At 41.2% G+C, this 24,245-nt stretch overlaps 2 protein-coding genes, 2 long non-coding RNA genes and 1 pseudogene across 11 annotated transcripts in view; 4 read left to right on the top strand and 1 right to left on the bottom strand.

The window, feature by feature from the left end:
* The first annotated feature begins 720 nt into the window (after nucleotides 1-720).
* On the top strand, nucleotides 721-2,142 carry LOC119243984 (patched domain-containing protein 3-like; annotated as a pseudogene).
* A 539-nt stretch (nucleotides 2,143-2,681) lies between these two features.
* On the bottom strand, nucleotides 2,682-18,360 carry LOC119244443 (uncharacterized). 3 transcript variants are annotated; one of them, XR_008551720.1, is made up of 4 exons: nucleotides 18,063-18,360; nucleotides 17,268-17,382; nucleotides 3,302-4,741; nucleotides 2,682-3,217 (listed from the first exon to the last, which is right to left on the bottom strand). It is a non-coding gene; the product is annotated as an uncharacterized LOC119244443 (long non-coding RNA). The 3 variants fall into 3 exon arrangements; XR_008551719.1 differs by having other exon boundaries at nucleotides 2,682-4,741; nucleotides 18,063-18,349; XR_008551721.1 differs by having other exon boundaries at nucleotides 2,682-4,741; nucleotides 17,289-17,382; nucleotides 18,063-18,348.
* On the top strand, nucleotides 10,471-11,607 carry LOC119244441 (patched domain-containing protein 3-like). Its single transcript, XM_054694855.1, has one exon. It carries the CDS (start codon nucleotides 10,557-10,559, stop codon nucleotides 11,274-11,276), a length of 720 nt encoding a protein of 239 aa, XP_054550830.1. The 5' UTR covers nucleotides 10,471-10,556; the 3' UTR covers nucleotides 11,277-11,607.
* Nucleotides 18,064-24,245, top strand: part of LOC119244442 (patched domain-containing protein 3-like) — a 28,153-nt gene continuing 21,971 nt past the window's right edge. For 4 of the 6 annotated variants that reach the window (XM_054694861.1, XM_054694862.1, XM_054694863.1 and 1 more), the window contains exon 1: nucleotides 18,064-18,341. In XM_054694861.1, the coding sequence (XP_054550836.1) occupies nucleotides 18,090-18,341 (252 nt within the window). In that variant the 5' untranslated portion in view covers nucleotides 18,064-18,089. The remainder of the gene's footprint in view (nucleotides 18,342-24,245) is intronic. The other 2 variants (XR_005125032.2, XR_005125031.2) reach the window with 1 other exon arrangement.
* Nucleotides 18,348-22,752, top strand: LOC129145735 (uncharacterized). The gene is made up of 3 exons (XR_008551730.1): nucleotides 18,348-18,753; nucleotides 20,930-21,016; nucleotides 21,481-22,752. It is a non-coding gene; the product is annotated as an uncharacterized LOC129145735 (long non-coding RNA).

The raw sequence follows: 24,245 nt of genomic DNA, 5'->3' as shown, positions 1-24,245 counted from the left end.
ACCACATCTTAATTAAATAAAACTGCAGTACAGAAAGGCCAGGAGGGCCATCTGCATAGTGAGAATAAGCAGTTACATATTAGTCATTTGGAAGTTCCTTTCTTTGCTGCCACTGCTATATTCTCACCCACTTTTGAATAAAATAGAATCTCCAATGGGTAACAAATGCAGGAATGAATAAGCTACAGTTCTTGTCTCTGAAGAGCTTATGGTCAAATGTAGGAAACAATCACATTACTTACTAACACACAAATTTAAAAGCCCTTTTTAATATCCCTTTTTCCCACAACCAAACTAGCTCTAGCTAACCTGAGAGATTGGGACTAAAAAGAAGGAGATGGGGACATAGAATATGCAGTGCACATGTACAGTGTCCACAGTTGAGGACAACTGGGGAACAGAAGGAGAATGAAACTACATACTGATTAAGATAAGGATTGCAGGTGACTGAGCACTGGTTATGCTTTGTCTGCTTGAATTGATCTAGACTGCTTATGCCTAAGATGCAGACTAGATAAAATGTTAAGTTCTAAACTATGTTCTTTAATATCCCAATTCCTTTCCTGTTCTCATACAGACGGTATTTTCTAAAGTATGGAGGTTCCTTCCCTGGAAAAGTGTATTCCCATACTCAGATGAAATTTCAGGGCGATGTCTCAGTCGAAAGGAAGAAATCTAAGAAACAAACCAACTCTGATGACATATCATTTGCATGCCATCATGTCTCAGCTAATATTTGCTGTGATCTCCAGCTCTGCACCCAATACGAAAGAGTTACACAAATCAAACATAGCAGGTAAACCCATAGAAAAATCGGCCTGATCTTATTTCTTAGGAATTGTAAGAAAGCCAAATTCCTCTGTAGGTAAATGGTTTTTCAGGCTTTTCTGCCCTCCCACTATTGGGATAGCCCTGCCTGATGGGGCCCTGCAGTTGTTACATTGTTGCAAACTGTCTCCTTTACTTCTCTGGGTCATGGGAGGCCAGAGCAGGAGGACTGGCCTGAGCCAGAGTCTGAGAGCAGAGCAGATCCTGAGGCAGCAACTGGGCCCCAGCAGCTCCCCGCCCCCACGGGGCAGCCAGAGCAGGTCTGGAGTCCAGTGAGGGGCAGGAGCCCATATGTTAGCTGGGCTTCAGGGCCTTTCTCAGACCCACCCCGACAGCCGTCTGAGAGAGGGCATTCACTGGTCCCAGAAGCCCAGGGGCAGCAGCCACCCCCTGGGAGGCCCCGCTGCCACACCAACTGCCTGGAGCAGCCCCTTGCCCGGGGTTTCCAGAGGATGGGGCTGGCTGTGGGCTCGAAACCCTGGCTCTTCCTGCAGGCTCCCCTGGCGTTTACGGCTGTCCTGGGCACCGGGTGGATTAACCTGCCCAGTGAGACAGAAGAGAGCCTGGAGGAGCAGGACACCCCTTCGGGCAGCCCGGCCAAAGCCAAGCGGCACTTCGTGCAGGCACATTTCTCCACCAACAAGTCACCTCTCTTCTCCCCATTGCAGTCCAGCGCCGAGGTCAACTTAGCCTCCATTCTTGTGGTTTCCAACACTGCCAATCTGCTGGATCAAATCATCTTCTCAGAAATGAGTCAACTGGACGAGGCGGTGCAGACGCTGACCGCGCCCTGGGGAGATGGAACCCAGGTCCTCTACCCTCAGGTGTGTGCCAGGTACCAGAGCACCTGCATGCCCTCCAACCCACTCCTGTTCATCTGGCAGAAGAATAACAACATGGACCTGAAAAGCATCACCTTCCCTATTTACAACACCTCTGCTGCTCCCCTCTATTGGCCGGCCTCTTGGGAGGGACTGTCCTAGGTCCCGGCACGGGGATTAGCCGGTTACTCCTGCAAGCCAAGGCCATGCGGCTGCAGTACTAACTGAAGACCGCGGACCCCGAGGACAGCGCACACAGCCAGAAGTGGCTGCTCGAGTTCCAGGACCAAATTTCATGCCATTGAAAAGTGCCTGGCCTTGAAGAACTTCCAGGTGCCCTGGGCTGGGTTTAGAGGGAGGAGAAGGTGGGAGGGATAAGACCTGTCCAGGGATGTGTCCACGCCTGGCTACTTGCTGGAGGCCTTGACTTAAAACCGGCTCTGCTCCACTCTCTTTGATGCTTAAGCCAGCTTTCTTCAAGGGACACCAAGGGAAGCCGCCACTCTAGATACTGGGTTTCATTCTGGTGGAAAACACTCATTGTACACCCCAGGGGTGGGTGTGTTCAGGGCAGACATTCATCTTCAGGGTCCCTTTGGGTTTTCTACTCAGAATTCTCTCACTTCACGTCTGTGCTGTTTCTGGAGCCCACAAAAACTTGCTTGGTGTTACTGGAATAAAAAACAAACCTTTAAGCTGTAGTCCCTGGTGTTTTTGAAAAACACAGCTAGCTCAGATTTCTCAAGTATTTTCTAGCATCCTGCCAGGCACCTCAGATGATAAGCAAACCTGCTCATACTTTTGGCCAGGCCTGGTGAGAGACACCTGCTGGGAAATGGCTTTGGATACCAGGCCTTGCTGAAATTATACTTTGTACTTAAATAGCAAAAGATAGCAACCTACTGGTCATTTAGAAAAAGCCAAAATTTTGTCAGTTATTAATGATTACACAGTATTAGATAAAATTGATAATTTGTATACTCAGAAATGTCAAACATTGGCTTATTTAAAAAAAATATATTTATTTATTTATACAAGCACTGGGCACAGTCAGATGTGTGGGAGTGTGAGAGAATTCACCAGAGCCAGAGCGCAGAACAGAACAGGCAGACTGGCGAAGTACACTGCTGAGGGGAGCAGTGGGTGTGGCAGGAGAGGTCTGTCGCCATCAGTTGGGACCCTCGCTGGCGGCCTGGGATCTAACAGGCACTGCAGAGGCTGCAGACAGCTTCACAGCCCATCATTCAACCGCTGCACCACCATGGGAGGCCCAACATTGGATTTTTGAAAGAAATCTTAGAAAGCATGGCATGGATTGGTGGAGAAAAATTTTTATTACCTTTATTCTAAAATCATAATTTACATATTTTAATCTTTTACCAAATTGTAACATGTTACAATCAATAAGCTATAATATTTTGATAGATCTTGTCACTCATACACAAATATTGGAATTAAAAGTTATTTACCTGCGTGTACTTTTACGACAGGTGGTCTACTTTACATCACTTTCTAGTGAACTGGAATTTGAGGCGACTGCTAGGACAGTGGTTTGCAATCATGTCATGCTACAGGTAAAAAAAACTTTTATTAGTTTTTAAACTTAAAAATATTTGTTGTAAGATATTTAACGTAACACATGCCATTCTAACCATTTAATTGTATAGGTCAGTGGCATCGACCACATCCCCTTGGCTGCATACTGTCGTGACTGTTTCCAAACATCTTTCATAACCCGAAAGAGGAACTCTGTGACCAGTGAGCAGTGGCTCCTGCTGCCTTTCTCTCCTCTAGTCCTGATTAACCTTGACTCTATTCTTTCTATGAATTTGCTTTTCTTAGATTTTCATGTCAATGGAATCATACATTTTTTGTGACTGACTTATTTCACTAATCATAATGCTTCCAGGGTTTGTCCTTGTGCACATGTGACAGCTTCATTCCACTCCATGGCTCTGTGCTCCATTGTATGTGTGCTCCACAATTTGGTTATCCATAGTCTTTTGTAGGCATGGAGTATTTCCTTCTCTTGACAATCGTAACACTGCAAGGAACATGCTGTGCTCATGTTAAAAGAATCATTTACAAGTGGAATTGGTGGATTGTATGAGAATTTCATAGTCAGCTATTTGAAGAATCATCACATGGTTTTCCAGAGTCTACACCATTTTCGATCCCACCAGCAGTAGATAGGGGTTCCAGTTTTTCCACAGTCTCCCTATAAAACAACACTCATTCTTTTACCTTTTATTGATATTACCTGTCTTAGTTGGTGTCAAGTGGTATCTCATTGTGGTGATTCGCATTTCTGTAAATATCTGATCACGCTGATTGTCTTTTCAACTGTTTATCGGCCTCTTGTGTATCCTCTTTGGAGAAATGTCTATCCAAGTCCTTTGCCCTTCTTATAATTGGGTTGTTTGACCTTTTGTTGTTGACTCACGTTTTTCATTAGCACTTTGCATATTTCACTTATTAAGCCCTTTATCAGCTGTATGACTAGCTGATATTTTCTCCCTTTACATAGACTGTCTCTTCACTTTCTTGAGAATGGCCTGTAATGATTAACATTTTTTTTGATGAAATCCAACATATCTATTTTTTTTGGTACTTGTATTTTTGGTATTATATCTAAGTGTCCATTGACAAGTCAAGGTCATGCATATTGACCCTGTGTTTCCCTCTACAAGTTTTATGGTGTTAACTCTTTTATTTAGATTATTGATCAATGTCTGTTTCAGTTCTGTTTATGGTATTTAGTAAGGTCCCAGCATCATCCATGTTTATGTGAAGATCCAGTTTTCCAAAAAACATTTATTGAAGAGACCTTTCCAGTTTGTTTGTTAGACTTACTACACTTTGTCAATCAACTGGCAATATTTATGGATTATTCCTGGACTCCCAATTCTATTCTGTCATTCTGTATATTTATTTGCGTGCTTATACCATATTGTTTTCATAACAGTATCTCTTTGCAAGTTTTGAAATCTGGAAATCTGATTCCTGCAACTTTTTCTTCTTTTTCGAGATTGTTTTGGATATCCTGGGCTCCTTGCAATTTCAAGTGAATTTGAGGGTTGGCTCTTCCATTTCTGAAAAAGAAAAAAAGGAAATTGCAATTTCAATAGAAATTGAGTTGAATTAGTAGGTTTCTAGGTGATTGACATTTTAACAATATTAATCCTTCACATCAAGTAAGGATGTCTTTCCATTAAATTAGGTTTTCTTTAGTTTCTTTCACCGGTGTATATAATTTTCAGTGTACACATCTTTTACCTCTTGGTCAAATGTACTCTTAAGTATTTTCTTCTTATAGATGTTATTTAAATAGAATTGCTTTCTTAATATCCTTTGCAATTCCCTTTTGCACATAAATAGAAACACAGCTGATTTTTATAAGTTGTTCTTGTATCTTGTAGCTTTGTTGAATTTCTTGTATCTAGTAGTTTTCTTGTGGATGCTTTGGAATTTTCATATCTGCGATTATGTAATCTGTGAAACAGGATATTTTTCTTCCTTTCCAGCTGAAAGGATTCTTTTTATTCTATTCCTTGTCTAATTGCTCTGGCGAGTAATTCCAGCACAATGCTAAATCTGGACAGCATCTCTAAGATTCACTTGTTTGTGTTGTGTGCGTGTTTGTTGGTTGGCTTTTTAGCTTTTCAGCTCCAGAATTTGTTATGTTCCTCTGAAGTTTTTCTATGTATATTATTATTTCATTCATATACCGTGTTCCCTGTCAGTGTTCTCCTTTAGTATTCTGAGCATATTTAAGACAGTGTTTCTCATAGTATTTGTCTAGTATGCCTTCCTCCTTTCCATACTGCAAGACTACTTCCTGGGTTGGAGCAGGCACAAAGAGGAAAAGGAGCAGGAAATTTTGTCAGCACAAGTGCTGAGTATAGTCCTAATACTTGCCTTCCTTGGACTTGAATATATGTAACTGATTTACCTGCTAGTGCTTTTGTAGATTCTTCTGACATCTCGCCCTCCGTCTCTCTGTTATCAATACGACTATCTTATGTTTGTTTAGCTCAGGGATTCAACACATTTGAGCATTCCATATTTTTTGGCTTGGAATGAAATCATCTGGACAACAGTAAGACCTTCCCAAGAGAGTATGGCCAAATTGAACACCATTCTATGGCAAGTAGTGGTATATTGAGTTTGTAGACTATTTCAAATTTGGCATTTTAGAAATGACAAAACTTATTATACCATTAGATCAACTTCTGATAAAATCTGGGAAATCGTTCTCTTCTCAAACATACTTTAATTGTTCTTGTGTTTAACAGACATCATTATCTTTTAGAAAGATGTGGCCTCCTCCCCAAACATACAGTTTTCAAAGTGTAATCATTTCAATTCAGCCCGATGCTGTCAAGTTATTAGAATATTCAGAAAATAGGCCATTTTGCTACCAGCGCTGCCTCAATTTGACTGACCATTGGAATCGTGTGAAAAAATTTTAGGTACAATGATTCTGCAGCATCATTGTAAACCTACTGAATCAAGATCTAAAGTTTGATAATTCTCTAAACATTTTGATAAACTGCTTCTATCAAGTTTTTTGTAGGGTTCTAGAATATCTGCAAGCACATTCATAAGTCTCTTACAGTGTCCATTTTCATCTTTCCTTCACTTACAATTAATAGTTGTTTAGAGAATCTCAGCACAACTAGTCAAAGTAGAGTCACTGTGGCCAACAATTTACCTTCCTACCTCAGTGTCTAAAAATTTACATAAAAATGAGAATCTTGTAAAAGGGATTGAGACTAAACATGTCCTGTGTAGCTCTCACTAATCTTTTTGCATTTGAACTTCATCCTTGTTATGTTCTTATCATAAACATTTATAAATACTGTTTTCAAGAATTATTGCAAAAGGAAAATATTCATTATGTTCAAATTTATTGTAACCCAAGCGGATTACTTTAGCTCTGAAATTTGTGTGTGTGTGCGTTTGGACCCTAAATTTAACTCAAGGTACCAGCAGTTTGAGAAAAAGTGGAACACATCAATGGTGCAGAAACCTTTTAATAAAAAGAAAGTTTTGCTATGTGAATATGGTCTGAAAAAGTCTTTTAGTCACATTCTGTTTTGGAATCAGTACCTCCATTTCCTTAGTTGTCTCTCCTAGTCTTCAAACTTAGTTTCTTTTTCCTACAGAAGTCCAGAGAGACTTTTATCAATTATTGTTTTAAAACTGTTCACATAAAATTAAAATATAAAGCCACAGGTTGTTGTCAATATTTTAAAACGTAATGTGGTTATTGTGGAGGCAAAGTACTGCATACATGCTTTCAAATGCTCTCTCTATATTCCCATTTCTGGTGGTCCAACAGAGAAACAGAAAAGTCTTGTGTTGATCCAAAAAAAAGTACATTTCAAAACATTTTTTTTGCAATTAATAGCAACTTTTCTAGGACCCACTTCATCATTAAAGGAGACTCTTGAAACTGTTTTAGCAGGATGCTTTCATGCATTTTATTAACCGCATACTATCTCTGTTGTACAGGAACCCTTTAGGTTGGTGTTTATAGCTAGTTGGAATCAGAAAATGAGTGCAAAGATAATTGGATGTGGGTACTTTCTCAACTACAGCTGCCTGCCCTTTTGTGTTGTGTTCTATTCACACACAACTCCTTGAACACTAGAGTGGAATTAACCATCTGCTGTGCTCTAGTACATGTATGTTTCTGAAACACCATCAGGGAATTAGTGCTTGGCCAGATGCATAAGTAGATAGTTAAGTAAAAAACACAAAATGTCAACTTTTATTTTCCCTCTTTCAATTGGTGAAGTTGGTCTGGGATAGTGCATGGGACTTAAAGGTCTCCAGGAGACAGGTGTAGAATGATTGCAGAAGAGATTTCAGAACAGGTCCAAATCAAGAATGTCATGAAGTGATGGAATTTAAGTATGGCAGCTGCTGCTAAAAATACATCATTTTCCCTCCCTATTTACAGGTTTAGCTGTATACGTAACAAAATGTTTACTGCAGTCATTGGAGTGATTTCTGTTACCTTGGCAGTGGTGAGTGGCTTTGGACTCATGTTATACGCAGGGGTGTCATTTGTGCCAATAGTTGCAAATTCACCATTTCTAATACTAGATGAGTAAAGCAAATAAGAGGCTACACTATGAGGGTATTGGGGAGAAAGTAGATAACAGAGAGTTTATGATAGATTAAGTAAAATAACTGTGATTAGATGACTACAAATCCAAAATAAGGTGTCAGAAATGAAGACAAACATTAAATTGTGTCTTCAGAACTGGAAAAAATAAGGACCCCAAATGCAAAAGTAAAGATAATGACATGAGCAGGCAGTTCACTCTCTCTCTCCCCCCACCCTCTCTCTCTCACACAGACACATACAACACCGAAAACGGAAAATACAGGTCACTGAAAATGTAAGGGGGGCAAATATATGGCATCTCAATCAAGGGATGCAAATTAAACCAAAACTGAGATGCCTTGTTTTCTTAATAGATTAATAAGTATTGCAAGACTGAAACTTTTGGGGTGGTTGTATGTAATGAACGCTGTCTTCTATTGCTCAGAGAAGACTGTCAACTGGCTCATACTTTTCTTAGTCCAATATTTCTATCAAATCAAAAGGCTTAAAAGGGATTCAAGGTGCATATCTTTTACCTCTCCATTGTACATCTAGGAATGTCCTAATAATTCAAAAAATGCTCCAAAAAGTAGAGTATGTTCATTTCTGTGTGATTCAGATTTGAAAACTAATTGAAAACCATCTCCCCTGTCCACAGGAGATTGGTGAATTCAAACATAGGAAACCTCTATATTCCCACCAAGAAACAGACTAGCAGGAAAACTAGTGTGCACGTGCCTGCATATGACGCTGTGCCTCTCAAGTCATACCACAATGATAGACTGATGCTGTTGGTGGTCATATAGGTTTAGTAACAGAATGTTGGCTGAAAGTGTTTGTGCATTTCTGTGAAATGGTGTATGAGAGAAAAAGGTCTCTCAAGTGATCTAGCGGAATCAGAAACAGATTGCTAATCCTGCTTGAACTAACACACATCCACCAGGTTTCCTGATCTCAACACTGAGGCACCATAATTGGAGAGGAGGAGTATACTGTGCTGTGTGGAAATAATAGGAATCCGTGCAAATCACAAGCTTATGACAGAGGAAGGAGTGTGCTCTGTTGTGGACTCAGAGACAACCAAGGAAAGTGATACCTCAGCACAGATTGTGTGAGATAAATAAAACTTGAAGGGACAAAGAATAAGACCTTAAGGGACAAAGGATCATTTCACTTAGATGTGGAATATAGGGAAACTAGACAAAGGGTCTAAGACAAACTTTCAAAGCAACTCTTGAGAGCTTCCCTAGAGCTGAGACAGCCAGGAAACAGGGGGAGGAGGGGAAGGGTGGCAAGAGGGACAGGGAAGAGAGCACAAGGACTCTGGTGGAGGACCACAGGTGCGTTGGTGCTGGGAGAGTGAAGGTGGCCACACCTGAGTGGAAAAATCCCCTAAACTGTCAAGAACTCAACAAGGATGTAAAACAATGTTGCTTCATTCAAAAGAGAAAAAAGGGGGAAACCTTTTGAATTGTGCTATTTACACTTTTTTTTTTTTTAAGCAGGGTTCTTTTATTTTATTTATTTTTATTTTATTTATTTATACAAGCACTGGGTACAGTCAGAAGCGCGGGAGGGTGAGAGAATTCACCAGAGCCAGAGCGGGGAGCAGAGCAGGCAGAAGGACTGAAGTACACTGCTGAGGGGAGCAGCGGGCGGCAGGAGAGGTCTGCGCGCCATGCGGGACCCTCCTCCGGTGACCGGGGAGCAGCCGGGGATCGAACCAGCGCTGCAGAGGCTGCGGGCAGCTTCGCCACCCAGCGCTCAACCGCTGCACCACCGGAGAGGCCCTGTGCTATTTACACTTTAATGGATGCTGGGGACCAGCCTCCGGCAAAATGTCGTGTCAGGGTTCCTGAAAGGATGAGACAGCCTCGGCGAACACGAATGATCTGAAACTTAGGGACTGAGGGGAAGGGAATGAGAAGACACCGACACTTGCTGAGGTGTTAGTATCTTCTGCTGTGAGGCTCAGCAGGTTCTTTATTTATACATTTTTTTGCAAGCATTGAGATTACATTATCAAGTGCATAGAAACAGAGCAGAAACAATTAGTACATCTCTTTTTCTATGGGCTATTGTCCACTACGTGCTCTCAGCAAGAAGGCAACCTTCAAGGTTAATAAAAAACTAAGTCTTACACTAAAATTCACTGTTTCAGCTAAACAATAACCTAAGACAATTGATAGCCGCCAGTACATCCCTATCAGCTAAAGACTAAGCAAAAAAAAGACTTTTCTTATTCTCAATGGCCTTCACAGCAGGGGCTGGCTGCTACTCAGCTATCAGAACTTCCTTTACCTAGAAACTCCTTAACTCAAAGAGCTTTATTTAAAAACTATCCCAAGAAACTTCAAGGGAAGGCAAAAGGACCCACTATAATTATTGTATTGTAATGCTTGTCAGGCATGTTCAACAAACCATCTCCCATAGTCAAGTGGGCCAAACTGCCCAACAACAAATTTCTAAACAAACAATTTTTCGTGCTATTTACTTACAGTATGCTGATACATATAATTTATTGCCTAATATACTTTTTGATAATTTTTTTCTCTCTACGACCAAGACCAAAAAACAAAGGGATGCCAGATCTTCAGCCCCACGGTGTGAGACCCTTTTTCTTTGCTGCTTGTCAGTATCCTATCTGGCTGGAGCAACAAGGCCTCCTGCAGCAAACGGATATGAATATGCATTAAGATTTTTTTTTAACGGGTGTTGGCGTTGATGACATGCTTATCATGATTTCTGCCTGACAGAAGACCAACATCATGGACAGCGTACAAAAGTGAATGTCTGACGTCTACTCCCACGTGGCGGTGTCCATCACCATCACCACTCTCACAAATGCCCTGGCCATCTTTACAGGGGTAATGACCTCCTTTAAGTCCGTGCAGTACTTTTGCATTTACACGGGAACAACCTTGCTCTTCTGTTATTTTTATAACATCACACGTTTTGGTGCCTTTATGGCCCTAGATGGTAGGAGAGAATTGGCCTGTCTGTGCAGGCTGCAAAAGTCAGAGGGTAACCCAGACCAAAATTCTTCCTCACTGATAAGATGCTGCTGCTTCCCATTTAGTTCTCTTCGAACTGATGAAGAATCAAGCATCCATCCAATGAACTTGTTCTTTAGAGATTATTTTGGCCCCTTTCTCACAAACACTAAGTCCAAGTTTGTGATAGTGGTTTTATACCTTCAGTACATCGCATTCAGTATGCATGGCTGTTTCCAAGTGCAGGAAGGTTTAGACCTTCGATATATGGCAAGTAGCAATTCTTATATCACACCCTATTTTAACATCCATGAAGAGCATTTTTCAGATTATGGTCCCATAGTGATGGTTATCATGACTGAAGCAGTTGACTACTGGGATAAAGACGCTAGGCAAACATTGGGCAAATGTCTGACCACATTTGAAAACAGTGACTACTGTCATTCAATATCTAACTCAGTTTTGGTTACAAGCATATATACAGTATATGGAAGCCAACATCTTAGCTGTAAATGACAGAGGTAGTTTTATAAACAACATTCCTTGTTTTTTAGTGCATATTCCAATTTTTACATATGATATTAACATTTCATCATCACATGAGATTACTTCTTCCTGGGCCTTCATTCAGACCACGGGTGTTTCTTCTTCACGCAGTAAGAAGAACATGTTATTCCAATTACAAAGTTTTGCCAGAAGGTGTGAGATTCCCCTAATGGTGTATAACCCAGCATTTATCTATTTTGATCAATATTCTGCCATCTTAGAAAACACTATTCGAAGTGTCATTTTTGCATCCGTAGCTATGTTCATTGTTTCTTTATTGTTAACTCCCCACCCATTGTAATCCTTGTGGGTCACTTTTTCTATTGGGTCTGTGATTGTAGGAATAACAGGTTTCATGGGATTCTGGCATGTCAACCTTGATTCCGTATCCATGATGAATCTTGTGATTTGTATATGGTTTTCTTTTGATTTTTGTGCACATATTTCATATGCATTTGTTTCCAGTTCTAAACCCTCAGCAACCCAAAAAGCAATTGAGGCATTGTTTTTGCTAGGTTATGCAGTGCTACAAAGTGCACTGTCAACAATAATAGGAGTGACTGTTTTATCTGTAGCTAACACATACATCTTCAGGACATGTTTTAAAATTATGTTTTTTGTCATGGCATTGGGGGCTATTCATGGCCCAGTTTTTATTTCAGTATTCTTAACCATTTTTTGAAGATTTGTTGGAATATCCACTAACAAATCAGTGCCCAATGATAGAATTCTTGACTGCCCCAACACAGTCTGGTAAAAACGCTCTATTAAGGATAGTTGATAAACTGAAAACAAGGCATGTTTTCCTTGATTTGGAAATCTCATTCCAAGCTGTTCTTTAAAATATCCTTAGAAAAATTAATTAGTCCTACATTAAAATAGTTTTACTCAATTAGGAAGTGTTGTCATCTTTAATGTAAACTATAAAAATTGCATATAAGGTAAAACTTTCCATTTTTTTCTATTTTTTTCCTTCTTATCATTAGCCTTTCTGCCTGGAATTAAGAATTTTCTACATTATATATGCTATCAGTGGGATTTTATGTGTACTGTACTTCCTATATGCATTACTATGTAAAGGTTCAAATTATTATTACTTAATTTCCATACTGGGACTTTTCTATGCACTTTCTTAATCGTATATTTGGATGAACTGAAGTTGCTATCAATATTTTTATTTTTTTTAATTTTGAAGAATTAACCACTTTTGGGTCCTTCTGGGTGGCACGGGCAGTTGAGCGCCACAATGTTAAGATGTCCGCAGCCTCAGCAGCTCAGGTTCGATCCTAGCCGGCCGGGGAGAATCCCACATGGCGAAACAGACCTATCCTGTCTCGCCAGCTGCTCCCCTCAGCAGTGTGTTTTGGTCGTCTGCCTGTTCTGCTCCCCACTCTGTCTCTGGTAAATCCTCTCATCCTTCCGTGCATCTGGTCTGTACCACTGTTCTTGTATAAATAAATATATCTGAAAAAAAAAAAGAATTAACCACTGAAGCCATCAGGTGCTGGACTTTTGTTTTTTTGGTAGGGGTTTGATTACTGATTCAATCTCCTTGCTAGTAATTGATCTGTTTGGATTTTCTTTATCAGTTAAATTTGATACCTAAATGAGACTTAAAGTATAATGGATATATATTTTATTTATAAACAGATACAGATAATAAAAATAAGTATTACCTAATGCTGTAAAAAAAGGAAGTGATATTCCTTGTAATTGTAGGTTTAAAACTATTTTATTTTTTTACCAATAGAAAATAATAATTTGATCTCTCTTATTATATAGAATTGGAAAGGATAAATTTTTTCTTTGAAAAGGAAAAGGTTTTGAGACTTCTCAAGTTCAAGATTTTCTCAAAGGGCATCTGACTGCTAAGGGTCTCATTCTCCAAACTCTGTATGGATGATGCCCTAAACACACTCTTCCTGTCCAGACCATCTCTAGAGGCAGTTCAGGGATCGGAAATGACGTCACCCACAAGGAGGAGCCACTAAAACCACGTCCTTTGTTAGCCATTTCAAACACTGTAGGGAGAACAGATTCAAAGAATGCCCTCCATTAGAAGAAGGAAGTGAGTTACAGAGGGGTGGTTGGCAACACTTCTGCCCTTTTTTCTTGGTGAGAATATTTTTTTTTTAATTTAGACATCATTGTTCATTTTTAAACAACATTTGTTCCCTGCTTTCAGATGTAGTCCCCATAGAATTTCCTTCACCAATTATGCTCAGTGAAATAAGCCAGATGGAAAGAGAAAAATATAGGATGGTTTCACTTATAGCAGGGATAAAGGGGAACCAAATAAGACATCAGTGTAAAAAAATAACAACAGTACAAAACAGAATAAAGAAACATGCAACTATTAATCAGAGACATCCTGCAGGGAAAGAGGAAGGACAGGTTGCAGAGGGAAGGAGGGAGGAGAACAGGGGACTGGGGTGGGGGTGCACTTGTCTTTTTAACAGCCGTACTAATAGGCCTTTGTCCTGGTTTTACATTCCCAGTGTTAAAAGTGAACAACTCATTTACTTCACAATTTGTTTTAAAGCACTTGCATTGTGGCAAACACTATTCCAGGCTTTTAGCATAAAACAATGAAGAAAGTGAACAGCGGTCTCTGCCCGTGGGCTGAGGAAGAAACACTCAAGGCAGATACTCAAATGCACATGTTAGGAAGTGATATCGGTCAAGGAGAAACCTGCCATTCACCGTGGAACACAGCAAGGTCATGTGAGCCCTCAGCACCACACAGGGAGCTGCATGCTTGTGCGCACCCTGATGGGAAGGTGGCTGCAATGTGTAAGGGTCTGAGAAACGTGTGTTGTATGTATGTGTGTTAACATGCAGTGACTTGCAATTTGAAAAAGTGGGTAAAAAGAAGTACACTCCTATGACATTATCAATCATGATTATTCTCTTTTGTAAAAAACTTAGCATCAACATCAATTTTGGGGTATTTAAAAGAAACTGATTTTGAATTAAAATTCAAACGGCACTTAATTATCTTAACAGTTTTTTAGATTTGAAGTTTCACCGTAAGGTTTTTAGATTTTTCTAAGTGGAATAGCCATAAAGTGAACTGACATTCTAGGGGGATTTCATAAGAAAGAGCCCACATCTCATTTCACTTTAACAAAGGTCATCACTCACTGGGGACTCCAGCCACGCCCTCCAGATCTTCAGCACAAGCTGGCTGTGTTGAAGCAAAATCCCAAATGCAGGAACCATTCAATTTCTCTATGAGAGCTACCTTTTTGAAAGGCAGAGGAGGAAAAGGAATTCCATAATGTGACACAACCAAAACAACCAAAGGGAAATTGTTCCTCCAACTCAAAGTCTGTTCCCTAAGCATTTATGGAGAATCAGTTTATCAGACACTACAAACACATGGAGGCGGGCTTACTTCAGGGAAACACACAACTATATCAGCAACAGCAAAATAGAGTCAAGGAGCGAGTGCCTATGCTTGGTGTGAAAGCAGGTGATGGACAATGTTTTGTACAGCTTTGTCCAACACCCAGGGGTTTTCTTAATGAAATCCGAATGATGCCACTTTTTTCCTCCTCTGTTGCTCTGTTGTTCCAATAAAATGATTCTCATCCTCTCAAAATTTTAGGTTGAATTAACCCATGTGACTATCCAATCATCCAAATAATAACTATCACCACTGAGATGATGAGTAAAATGATCAAGATAAGGATTTTAAAAGACCCTGAATGGAAAGAAATTTAATATATTTCTATTTTTTTTCTCCAAGACAACGACAACAACAACAACAATAAAAACAACTATAATCCAGGAGTTAAACTAATGCACAATTCATCCATAAAATCATAAGCCAACTAAATCTTGAGCCAAGAATCAATTGTAGGTCATGAGAAGCTGTAAAGATTGATTTTTTGTCGTTTATTGAAGAAACAGATATTTGCATGAATGCAAGACATTCTTAGTAAGTACGCACAATTTTTAAAGAGATGTTACCAGTAGCGGTGACAGTCATTATCTCTCTTTCTCTCTCATAGGATGGAGAGACGTGGAGAGGAAGAGACATTGCAAACTAGATTCCTGAATTTACTAATAAGTCAAGGTTTTATTTTCTGTTTATTTTTCCCTTTTTACTGAATTATTTCTTCTTAAGACATATTTTATTCTCTGAGATGGGCAACTGATGAAATCATACAAATACATGAACAAACCTGGGCTCTCACCCTCATTTTCTATCTTCTTCCCATATTAATTGTCTCTCTAATGCAGTCTTTCAAAATGTTATTCAAATAACAGGCTACCAGATAATGTTCCCTGTAAGAGTGCACCTGCATATTTCATCTCCTCTGATGATTATGTGTGAGCGAGCGCCTAAGCTAGGAGCCCGAGAGTCAATGAGGAGGCAAAATATTATGAATTTTTCTGATTGTTGAACAACAAATACCATCCATATCCTACATTATTTGTGCTGTTAAAGTGAAGGTCATATCACTTCTGGAACATAAAATAACTTTAAAAGCAGGGCCTCCCCTGGTGGCACAGCGGTTAAGTGCTGGGCTGCAAAGCTGCCCGCAGCCTCTGCAGCACCGGTTGCATCCCAGGTATGAAACAGGCCAAAAAGAAAGGGGATAAAAAGGGCATTGGAGGGCAAGCAATTTGGATAATAGGTTTCTCTAACCCCTTCTGAAACACTTTGCTACTTTAGTTCACTATGCCTAGACACAGAATCAAAGAATTTGACATATTTAACATCAGATAGGGTTTGAGAGATTTCTATTCTACCCTCATTTGTCAAAGTGAAAAATGAAGGCCTTCAGTGTTCACATAAGGTCACATAAATGGAAGCATTAATTTCAAAATCCTGATCTCACACATAGTTTATTCTCCAACAGTCTGAAATTAACTTGAAAAATAACCCACAAATTGGAATTAAAGACACTTGTGCAATGATTTCTCAACAACACAAGTGATCTATCATTGACACACTGGGTTTCTGCAAAAACAGAAACCAACAACTGGCTAGAACACTTTCAGATTATATCCATGACCCATGTTTTTATACTCACTCACTTTAAAAAGCATCTATTTCCATTTTAGTGGAATTATTTATTTTCATCTTATACAGAAAAATAAGTATCACGGTTTATTTTCCATAGCATATCATAAATAATGTTTATCTTGCTAGAAAAATAAGACAGTTTTTCACAAACGCCATCCTTCTTGAAAGAGTTATTAAAGGTGTTCAACTACTGCAGGGAGCATCTGACAACTCACTACTAAGTATGGAAGAAAAGTTTGCAACAGATTAGATCCACATACCTTTGCGGGAGGGGAACGACAAACAAGAAATCACTTAAAAGACTGGTGTGTGGTGGAAGAACCTCAATCAAATCAACACTGTACTTCAAGTTCATATTCAAAAAACCTCTTGCAGAGCCTTCCTAGGCAGTGATCCACCCAATACATTGAGAAAAAATGCCCTGCCATTTATTGGGTTGAATCACATGAAATGATTTTCATCTTGACTTCAGATTTAGCAATATGATATGCCTTAACCGAAATGACAGTCACATCTCAAGAAACAAAGAAAGCTCACAAGGCTATGGAGTTCTTATTGAGATAATGCTAGTATAAACCTATTAAACCATCAAAACAAATGGTGATCATTCTATCTAGCCTTTCTTTCTCCCTCCCACCCTCCTCTGCGCCCCCATACCCTATACTTTCCCAAACCCAGTGTTCCAGGATGCAATCCTTGTTGAACACAAATCCTTCACTCCGGTGCAGAGGACATTAAAGGAGAAAAATATGAAAATAGATTACCATACTTAAAAAATATATAAACCTTCAGAACATATTAGAGAATAAGATTTCAAATCCTTAAGTCTCTAAAAATCCTTAACTAGGAAGCAATTAAGAAAGTGACCTGACATATAAGCGTATCAGGAGCAAAAACAGGAAATATGGTGAGGATAAATTCACCTGGGGAACTGCTCCACAGACCTGGACGAAATCAGGAAGCTCTTCCTACACCGCGAGCTCCAAGTCTCCGCCACACACTCAAGTCTAACTATTGTCAGTATCACTCCCCTCTTGCCTAGAAAGAAAAAAAACAACACTCGGTTATCTTCTGTGCTGCGGCAGAATGGAACCATCGTTTGTCAAGGTGGCTCACAGCTTCAGCAAAACTATCTCAGAGCACAGGGAGTGAGTCAAGCAGCTGGAAGGCCAAAGAGATCTTTCAGGGCTGACTCATGAAACACGACAGCAGCAGCCGGGGCGGGCGTTGCAGCGCGGCCAGGACAGCGACCTGTGGCGTCACGAGGCTTCCCTGCGCGTCACGTCCTTAGAGAAAGTCCAATCTGAATCCCGAAGTGATAAAGTCCGGACTCCAGCTCGCCTGGGCACGAGCGGCCTGAGCCCGGGGCCGCGGCCTCGCCCAGGCAAGCCTCGGGACCAGCGCGGCCCCGGCGCCCAGGCCTCGCGCGGCGGGCGGCAGCCGCGGGGCGCTCTCGCCACGACAGGGGGAGCAAGACCCGCGACTCGGGCCGGCGCGGGCCGGCGGGGGCTGCGGGCGCGGGGCGGGGCGGGCAGGGCGGGCAGCGAGGCCGCGGGAGCCGGGGCCGCCGGGCCGCGAGGCGGAGGGGCCCGCGGCGCACAAGCGGGGACCCCGCGCGGCCACTCGGGGCGCGCCGTTGACGGTTCCCGGCCGGCCCGGGAGACGCTGCCACAGCGGCCCCGTCCGCCGCCCCCGTCACGACCGCGGGGCCGCCTCACCTGGACTTGCCGACGCCGCTCTCGCCGATGATGAGGACCTTCAGGGCGGGCAGCACGTCCTCGTCCATCCTGACGCTGCTCCGCTCCAGCCCAGCTGGCCGCCCGGTCCGGCTCTCACCCCTTCACCCTGAGTCCTGCCCGCGCATGCGCACCGCTCTGCGCTGCCACCACCTTTTCACACAGGGTGTGTTAGTCCCTGGAGCCAGCGAAGCCCCAGTTCCGCCTGGAGGTTGCTCTGCGTCTGCGCCAACCCAGAGTTCCAGGCGGCTTCCCCGACAGGTTAGTCCTCTGGCGCGCAAGCGCAAACCTAGAGGGCGGAAGTGTGTGACCTCACCCGCCTGCGCACTTCCTCCTTCCGGCCCTGGCCTCCGTTGGGCTTGGTTGTGCAGTTGGCAAAGGGAAGGGGCTGAGCCAGGGGAGTGTAGCGCTTTTTTTGGTTTAGATGCTGCTCATAACAGCTGTGCGGCGTGGGGAAGCACTGTGCGGAAAGGCAAATTACGGTAAAAGTAGGTCCCAACTCTACACATGGCCAGCTAATTTATCTCGCCTTCTGAACCTGTTAGCTCAGCTCAGAAATGGAGGCCATCGTATGTCTTAGAATAATACCAGCTTCTTGGATTGCTGTGAAGAGTAAGTGAGATCGTTTATGACACACTTTGTAAACGCAAGTAAACCATTTAAGTGTGACCAGGTACGAATTTCCGGATTTACCCTCCTTTAATGAAGAATTCCCTTCCTACATCTGTACCTCTTGAAAGGGAATTGTAGACTCTATAGATCCGGTGCATAAAAACTTATGGCGGTGCAATTTCAAACCAGCTATTTCTGTTCTTAAAAACTACACAACTAGAGGAATCGTGTACATGTGCTTTATTTCCTTCACTAAGTTGAAAATCTTATTGAAAGTCCCAAATCTGGGCCTCCCCGGTGGCGCAGTGGTTGAGCGCTGGGTTGCGAAGCTGCTTGCAGCCTCTGCAGCGCTAGCTCAATCCCAGCTGCTCCCCGGCCACCGGAGGAGGGTCCCACATGGTGCCCAGACCTCTCCTGCCGCCTGCTGCTCCCCTCAGCAGTGTTCCTCTGTCCTTCTGCCTGCTCTGCTCCCCGATCTGGCTCTGGTGAATTCTCTCACCCTCCCGTGCTTCTGACTGTACCCAGTGCATGTATAAACAAAACAAACAAACAAATAAATAAATAAATGAAAAACATGTCTCTATTAAAAAAAAAAAAAAAAAGAAAGTCCCAAATCTCATATGGAAATGAAAGCTAATGAAATGCTTGGTACTTAGCAGACACTGAACAGTTCTTTCATCTTCTTACACTTGCAGCTAATGCCAGACACAACAGATTTGATTACATAAGGAATAGGGGGAAAATTAAAGATTTTTTTTTTAAAATCTGGGAAAGCACTTTTGCCACATATCCAATTGGTTCCTTCACTTCCTTCAGGTCGTTACTCAAATAATTCCTTCCTAAGGAGCCCTTCCTTTGTCCTGTGCACAGTCTTCCAGTCTTCCCTATACCTCTTCACATTATTTTTCTGCATATAATTTGCATTCCTTACATATACATGATAAATAAATTGTACATTATATTTATACATATTTTACTAGTTTATTTGTTCACTGTTTAATCTGCCCCAAAGAGAACAGAAAGAGCCCTGCTGTCTAGTTCCTGACATATAATGTAAAATTATACTATATGTTTGATGAATGAACTGATTGAACATTTTTAGGCTCGTTCCCAACTTTGAGAAGTGATATCAACCAGACAACCTCTCATAAAATCATCTTTGAAATCTCAATCGGTCTATTCCAGTCTGCTCCTGGCTGTGGCATCAAGAATATGTTTCTGAGATTGTCTGTATTGTCAAGCTCTCCTGCCGTGGGGCAGGGATTCTAAAAGTGTAGTCCCCCAATCCTAGGAGACCATCTCTGGGGATCTGCAAGATCCAACTCTTAATAAATATTTAAGATGTTATTTAGTTTTTTTTTCACTCTTATTGTTTTGTGATACCACAAAACCAAATGGGAGTTTTCGAAAGGATGCATAAACCGTGATAGCAAAACAGAATGCTGGCAGAACCAGGTAGGGTAATTCAGCTGTTTTTTAATTAAGCCAGACATTAAAGAGTTTTGAAAAAAAGCATACTTTTAAAAAATAATGTTACTCTTATCACTAATTTTTGTATTAAATAGTTATTTTCATAAACATTAACTAGTAATACACTTGTTATTTATAGTGAATTAATACATGTCTAAAATTTCTCTAATGTTTTATTTCTAGTAGAATAAATATTGTTAGATATAGCCATGTAATCAGCTTTGAATTTTCAATGATTCAAAAAAATAGACAACGTTATAGAACCAAAAAGTGTGAGAACTGACACACTGTACTACTCACATAAAAATATAAGTGAAAAAATGGAAGCTTCTCAATAATAGTCCTGGATATTGATACTCCATGTGATGTTAGTTGACCTACTTAAGCAATATCATTTCCTCCTATCTCTTCACCACTTTTGGGTTTTTTGCGAAATCTTCTTGCTCATCTTTAAATATTGTGTACTTTGGGTAGGTCAGCAGGCACAACTGCCAAGCTCTTTCCACAGGGGTGTGCCCAGATGGAGCACATCACTGACTGTGACCTTATTGTGTTCTCCTCTGTACTTGCTGTTTCTCCTTATTTCCTTCAAGAGAATGACAGTGCCACCCATTGAACTTTCTCTCATTCCCCATGTTGAGTACTCAAAATTCTATGTCCCTTAAGCAGCCTGGAATTTTTTTTTAAAGATTTATTTATATATTTATACAAGAAATGGGATATTTCTTGTATTTCTTGTATGAATGGGATATTTCTTATATGAATAGGTGCCAGAGGTGAGAGCATTCACCAGAGACAGAGTGGGGAGCAGAAGAGGCAGATGGACTGAAAAACATTGCTGAGAGGAGCATCAGGTGAGACAGGAGAGGTCTGCTGCGCATGTGGGTCACCTCCCTGTCTTGGGATCGATTTCATGCTGCAATGGCTGTGGATAGCTTCATAGCTTGCATCTTAACCCCTTGAACAACCAGGGATGCCCAGTATCCCTGAAATGTATCCATGTATTTTGGTCTCTATTAATCACTACTGTGATTAGATCATCATCTTTTGGCTGAATGAGCTACCATACAGATTGCCCAGTATGGCGATCCTGCCTCCATTATCCTCACCCCTCAGACTGTTCTCTATGCTGCAGCCAAAGTGCTGTTCCTAAAATGCAAACCCACCTGTGTTATCCCACCTTCCATAGGCTGCTGGCTGTCCGTAGAAGTGTTTGTTTAGTAGCATAAGCCCTAATTATTCCTCCTACCTAATCCCTTGCTAGCCAGTGATTTCTAATTGGTGTTTTGGCTAATTAATTTCCTTTTATATTTTCTAGAAGCATGTTGTCCTTGTCAGCAGGACATTGCACAGGCCATTCCTTCTGCCTGGAGCCCTCTTCAGTCTCCCATCCCCCATCAACCTCAGCACGTACTCATACACACTTTTCTCTGGGCAACTTCTACTCATCCTCTGTGTTCCAGCTTTTGGGTCCCTTTCTCCTTGGTCAGCATTAAATGTTCCTATTACATGTTCTTATAACGTTCAATGCATCTATTATGGTAGACACTCTATCGTAGTAGTATTCTGTGTTCCCCAGAAAGAGACATTGGAAAGAAAAACGTCAAATTCAGGCCAATGACTTTCCTGTTTTTGTTTTTGTTACTTTCCCCGGGTATTGCTGGTGAAGAGAAGAATATGAATGCTGCTTTCACTCACATTCTGTGACAGCACAAACAGGAGCATTGTGACTCATGGCTTGTGCAGGACTGCTTATGGCCAAGTGTAACAGGCCTGTGTATTGGATTTCAGGTCCTACTAGTGAGAAAATTCATATGACATGCTTTTCTCACCCCACCCCCAGCTGTGTCGCTTGCACTGAGCAGGAGTTCCAAAATAACACTCCACCTTCCAGCTATCTCTTTGCCTTCATCAATGAGCACAAGCCCTTCAGTTTACATTCAAGGAGAAGTGCCTTACACTGTTTAGCTGTTTTGATGAAGCATTGGGAACTTGGCAGAGAGAGGTCTTAGAGGAAGACGCTTGTGTGCCCTTTGGTACTGAGGGTGGGATTTCATTCCTAAAATGAGAAGGGTCACAAGCTGGAGCAGCCAGTTTAAACTTTGTAGATTAACACTAGCAACATTATCTCCAGGGCCCATGGGACAGTGTAGCCCAGACTTGGAACAGGACCTGTTATTGTTATTCTCCTTTTGATCCCAGATCTATTTTAACTCACACACCGTCACTTCCTACCAAACAATTCATTTTACAGCAAAAGAAATGTGGCAGTGGGCTCACGTTTGCCCTTGGACCTCGCTGGTTTCATCACCTTACTTATTGGGCAAGGCAGTCAAAAGAATATACCTCCAAACTGACCCTGAAGCTGGAACTAGGCTCCATAAGGCTACTTAGCCACCTCCCCTGGCGTGTGAGTTCCCAGAAGCTGCTCCATGGGTTCTGCCTTGAGAGTGTTAGCATGGAACCAAGGGGCACCTAGGGACCCCAAACTATCAAGTTCTGCCTTCTCTGAAAGGCATTAGACCATCTACACACACAAAGATAAAAGAAAAGAAACATACTCTTGGGCCTCCCCCGTGGCACAGTGGTTGAGCGCTGGGTTGCGAGGCTGCCTGCAGCCTCTGCAGCACCGGTTTGATTCCCGGCCACCGGACGAGGGTCCCACATGGCGCGCAGACCTCTCCTGCCGCCCGCTGCTCCCCTCAGCAGTGTACTTCGTCACTCTCTGTTCTGTTCCCCTCTCCGGCTCTGGTGAATTCTCTCACCCTCCCGCGCTTCTGACTGTACCCAGTGCTTGTATAAATGTATAAATAAATAAATAAATCTTTAAAAAAAAACTTAAAAAAAAAAAGAAACATACTCTTGGTGTGAAAGATCTTTAATAGAATTAGTGAGCATAGAGACGAGAGGAATGGGTATTCCCAATAATAGTTTCCCAATAAAATGAAAACTCTTAGTTTTCCTGATGTAAGAATGCATTTCTTTCACCTTCAATTCTGAGGGATATTTCTACCAGCTACACAGTTTTGAATTGATAGCTCTTTATTTTTAACACTTGAACATTTTCTTACTTCTTTCTGGCCTCCATGCTTTCTGATAAGAATATCATAGTCATGAGAATCATTGTTTCTTTATGAACAATGAACATTTTCCTCTGGTTGCTTTCAAGTTTGTTCTTTCTCGTTAGTTTTTTATGTGTAAATATATATATTCGTCATACTGTGGGAATGGATATTCTTGGGATTATCCCGGTCAGGATTTGCTCATTATCTTAAATTTGTAGATGTATATCTTGTGCCAAATTTCTTAAATTTTAACCATATTTTAAGAATATTTTTTCAGCATCACTTTCCTCTCCTTTTAGGATTTTTATGAAATGAATGTTAGGCTTTTTTCTATTATCCTAAAGTTTCCTGAGATTTATGTTCTTTTTCTCTCCCTGTCTTTTCTCTCTGTTGTTTGAACTGGATAATTTCTATTGATCTGTCATCACATTTTCGGGATCTTTCCTCAGATATCCCTGTTTTTGCGATTAAGTTCATCCACTGAGTTTATTAGTAAGGTTATTTTTGATTTCAGTTATATGGTTTTTCAGATTTTTTAAATTTTTATCTGCTTTTAATATTACTTTCTCTAAGATATTTTTTTTTCATTTGTTTCATGAGCCTTTGTAATTGCTTCCTGGAGCATTTTAAAATAGCTGTTTTAAGTCTTTGAAATAATTTCAAATGCTGTGTCACTGCGGCATTGAAATTTACATGTTATCTTTCAGGGTTGAAACTTTCCTGATTCCTCGGAAGTTGAGTAATTTGGATTATATTCTGGACATCTTCAATGATGTCATTGAGTCTTGCATAAAACTGGCAATAAATGTTGACACATAGTTTTAGCATGAAGCATACCTGACTAGATTCAGAAAAAGAGTTCCAGCCCACCTTCAGCCAGCAGTGGCCCCAATATTTTGTTTTCAGAGCCTTAGCAGGGCTATTGGACCTCTCTCCAGTGTCTGCGATGCCCAGTGCCTCGTCTCATATGCTAAATAGGATCAGATTGAATCACATGAGCTTGGGAGCCATCCCAGGA

This window comes from Talpa occidentalis, unplaced genomic scaffold (genome assembly GCF_014898055.3).
Source record: "Talpa occidentalis isolate TD23 unplaced genomic scaffold, MPIMG_talOcc4v2.1 talOcc4.14, whole genome shotgun sequence".
NCBI lineage: Eukaryota > Metazoa > Chordata > Mammalia > Eulipotyphla > Talpidae > Talpa > Talpa occidentalis.
The sequence above is the reverse complement of the archived record's forward strand: the minus strand, read 5'-3'. Positions and strand labels throughout refer to the sequence as shown.

What these genes read in the sequence shown, in the direction of transcription:
- LOC119244441 (XM_054694855.1), top strand. Translation starts at nt 10,557, where the DNA reads ATGTCTGACGTCTACTCCCACGTGGCGGTGTCCATCACCATCACCACT.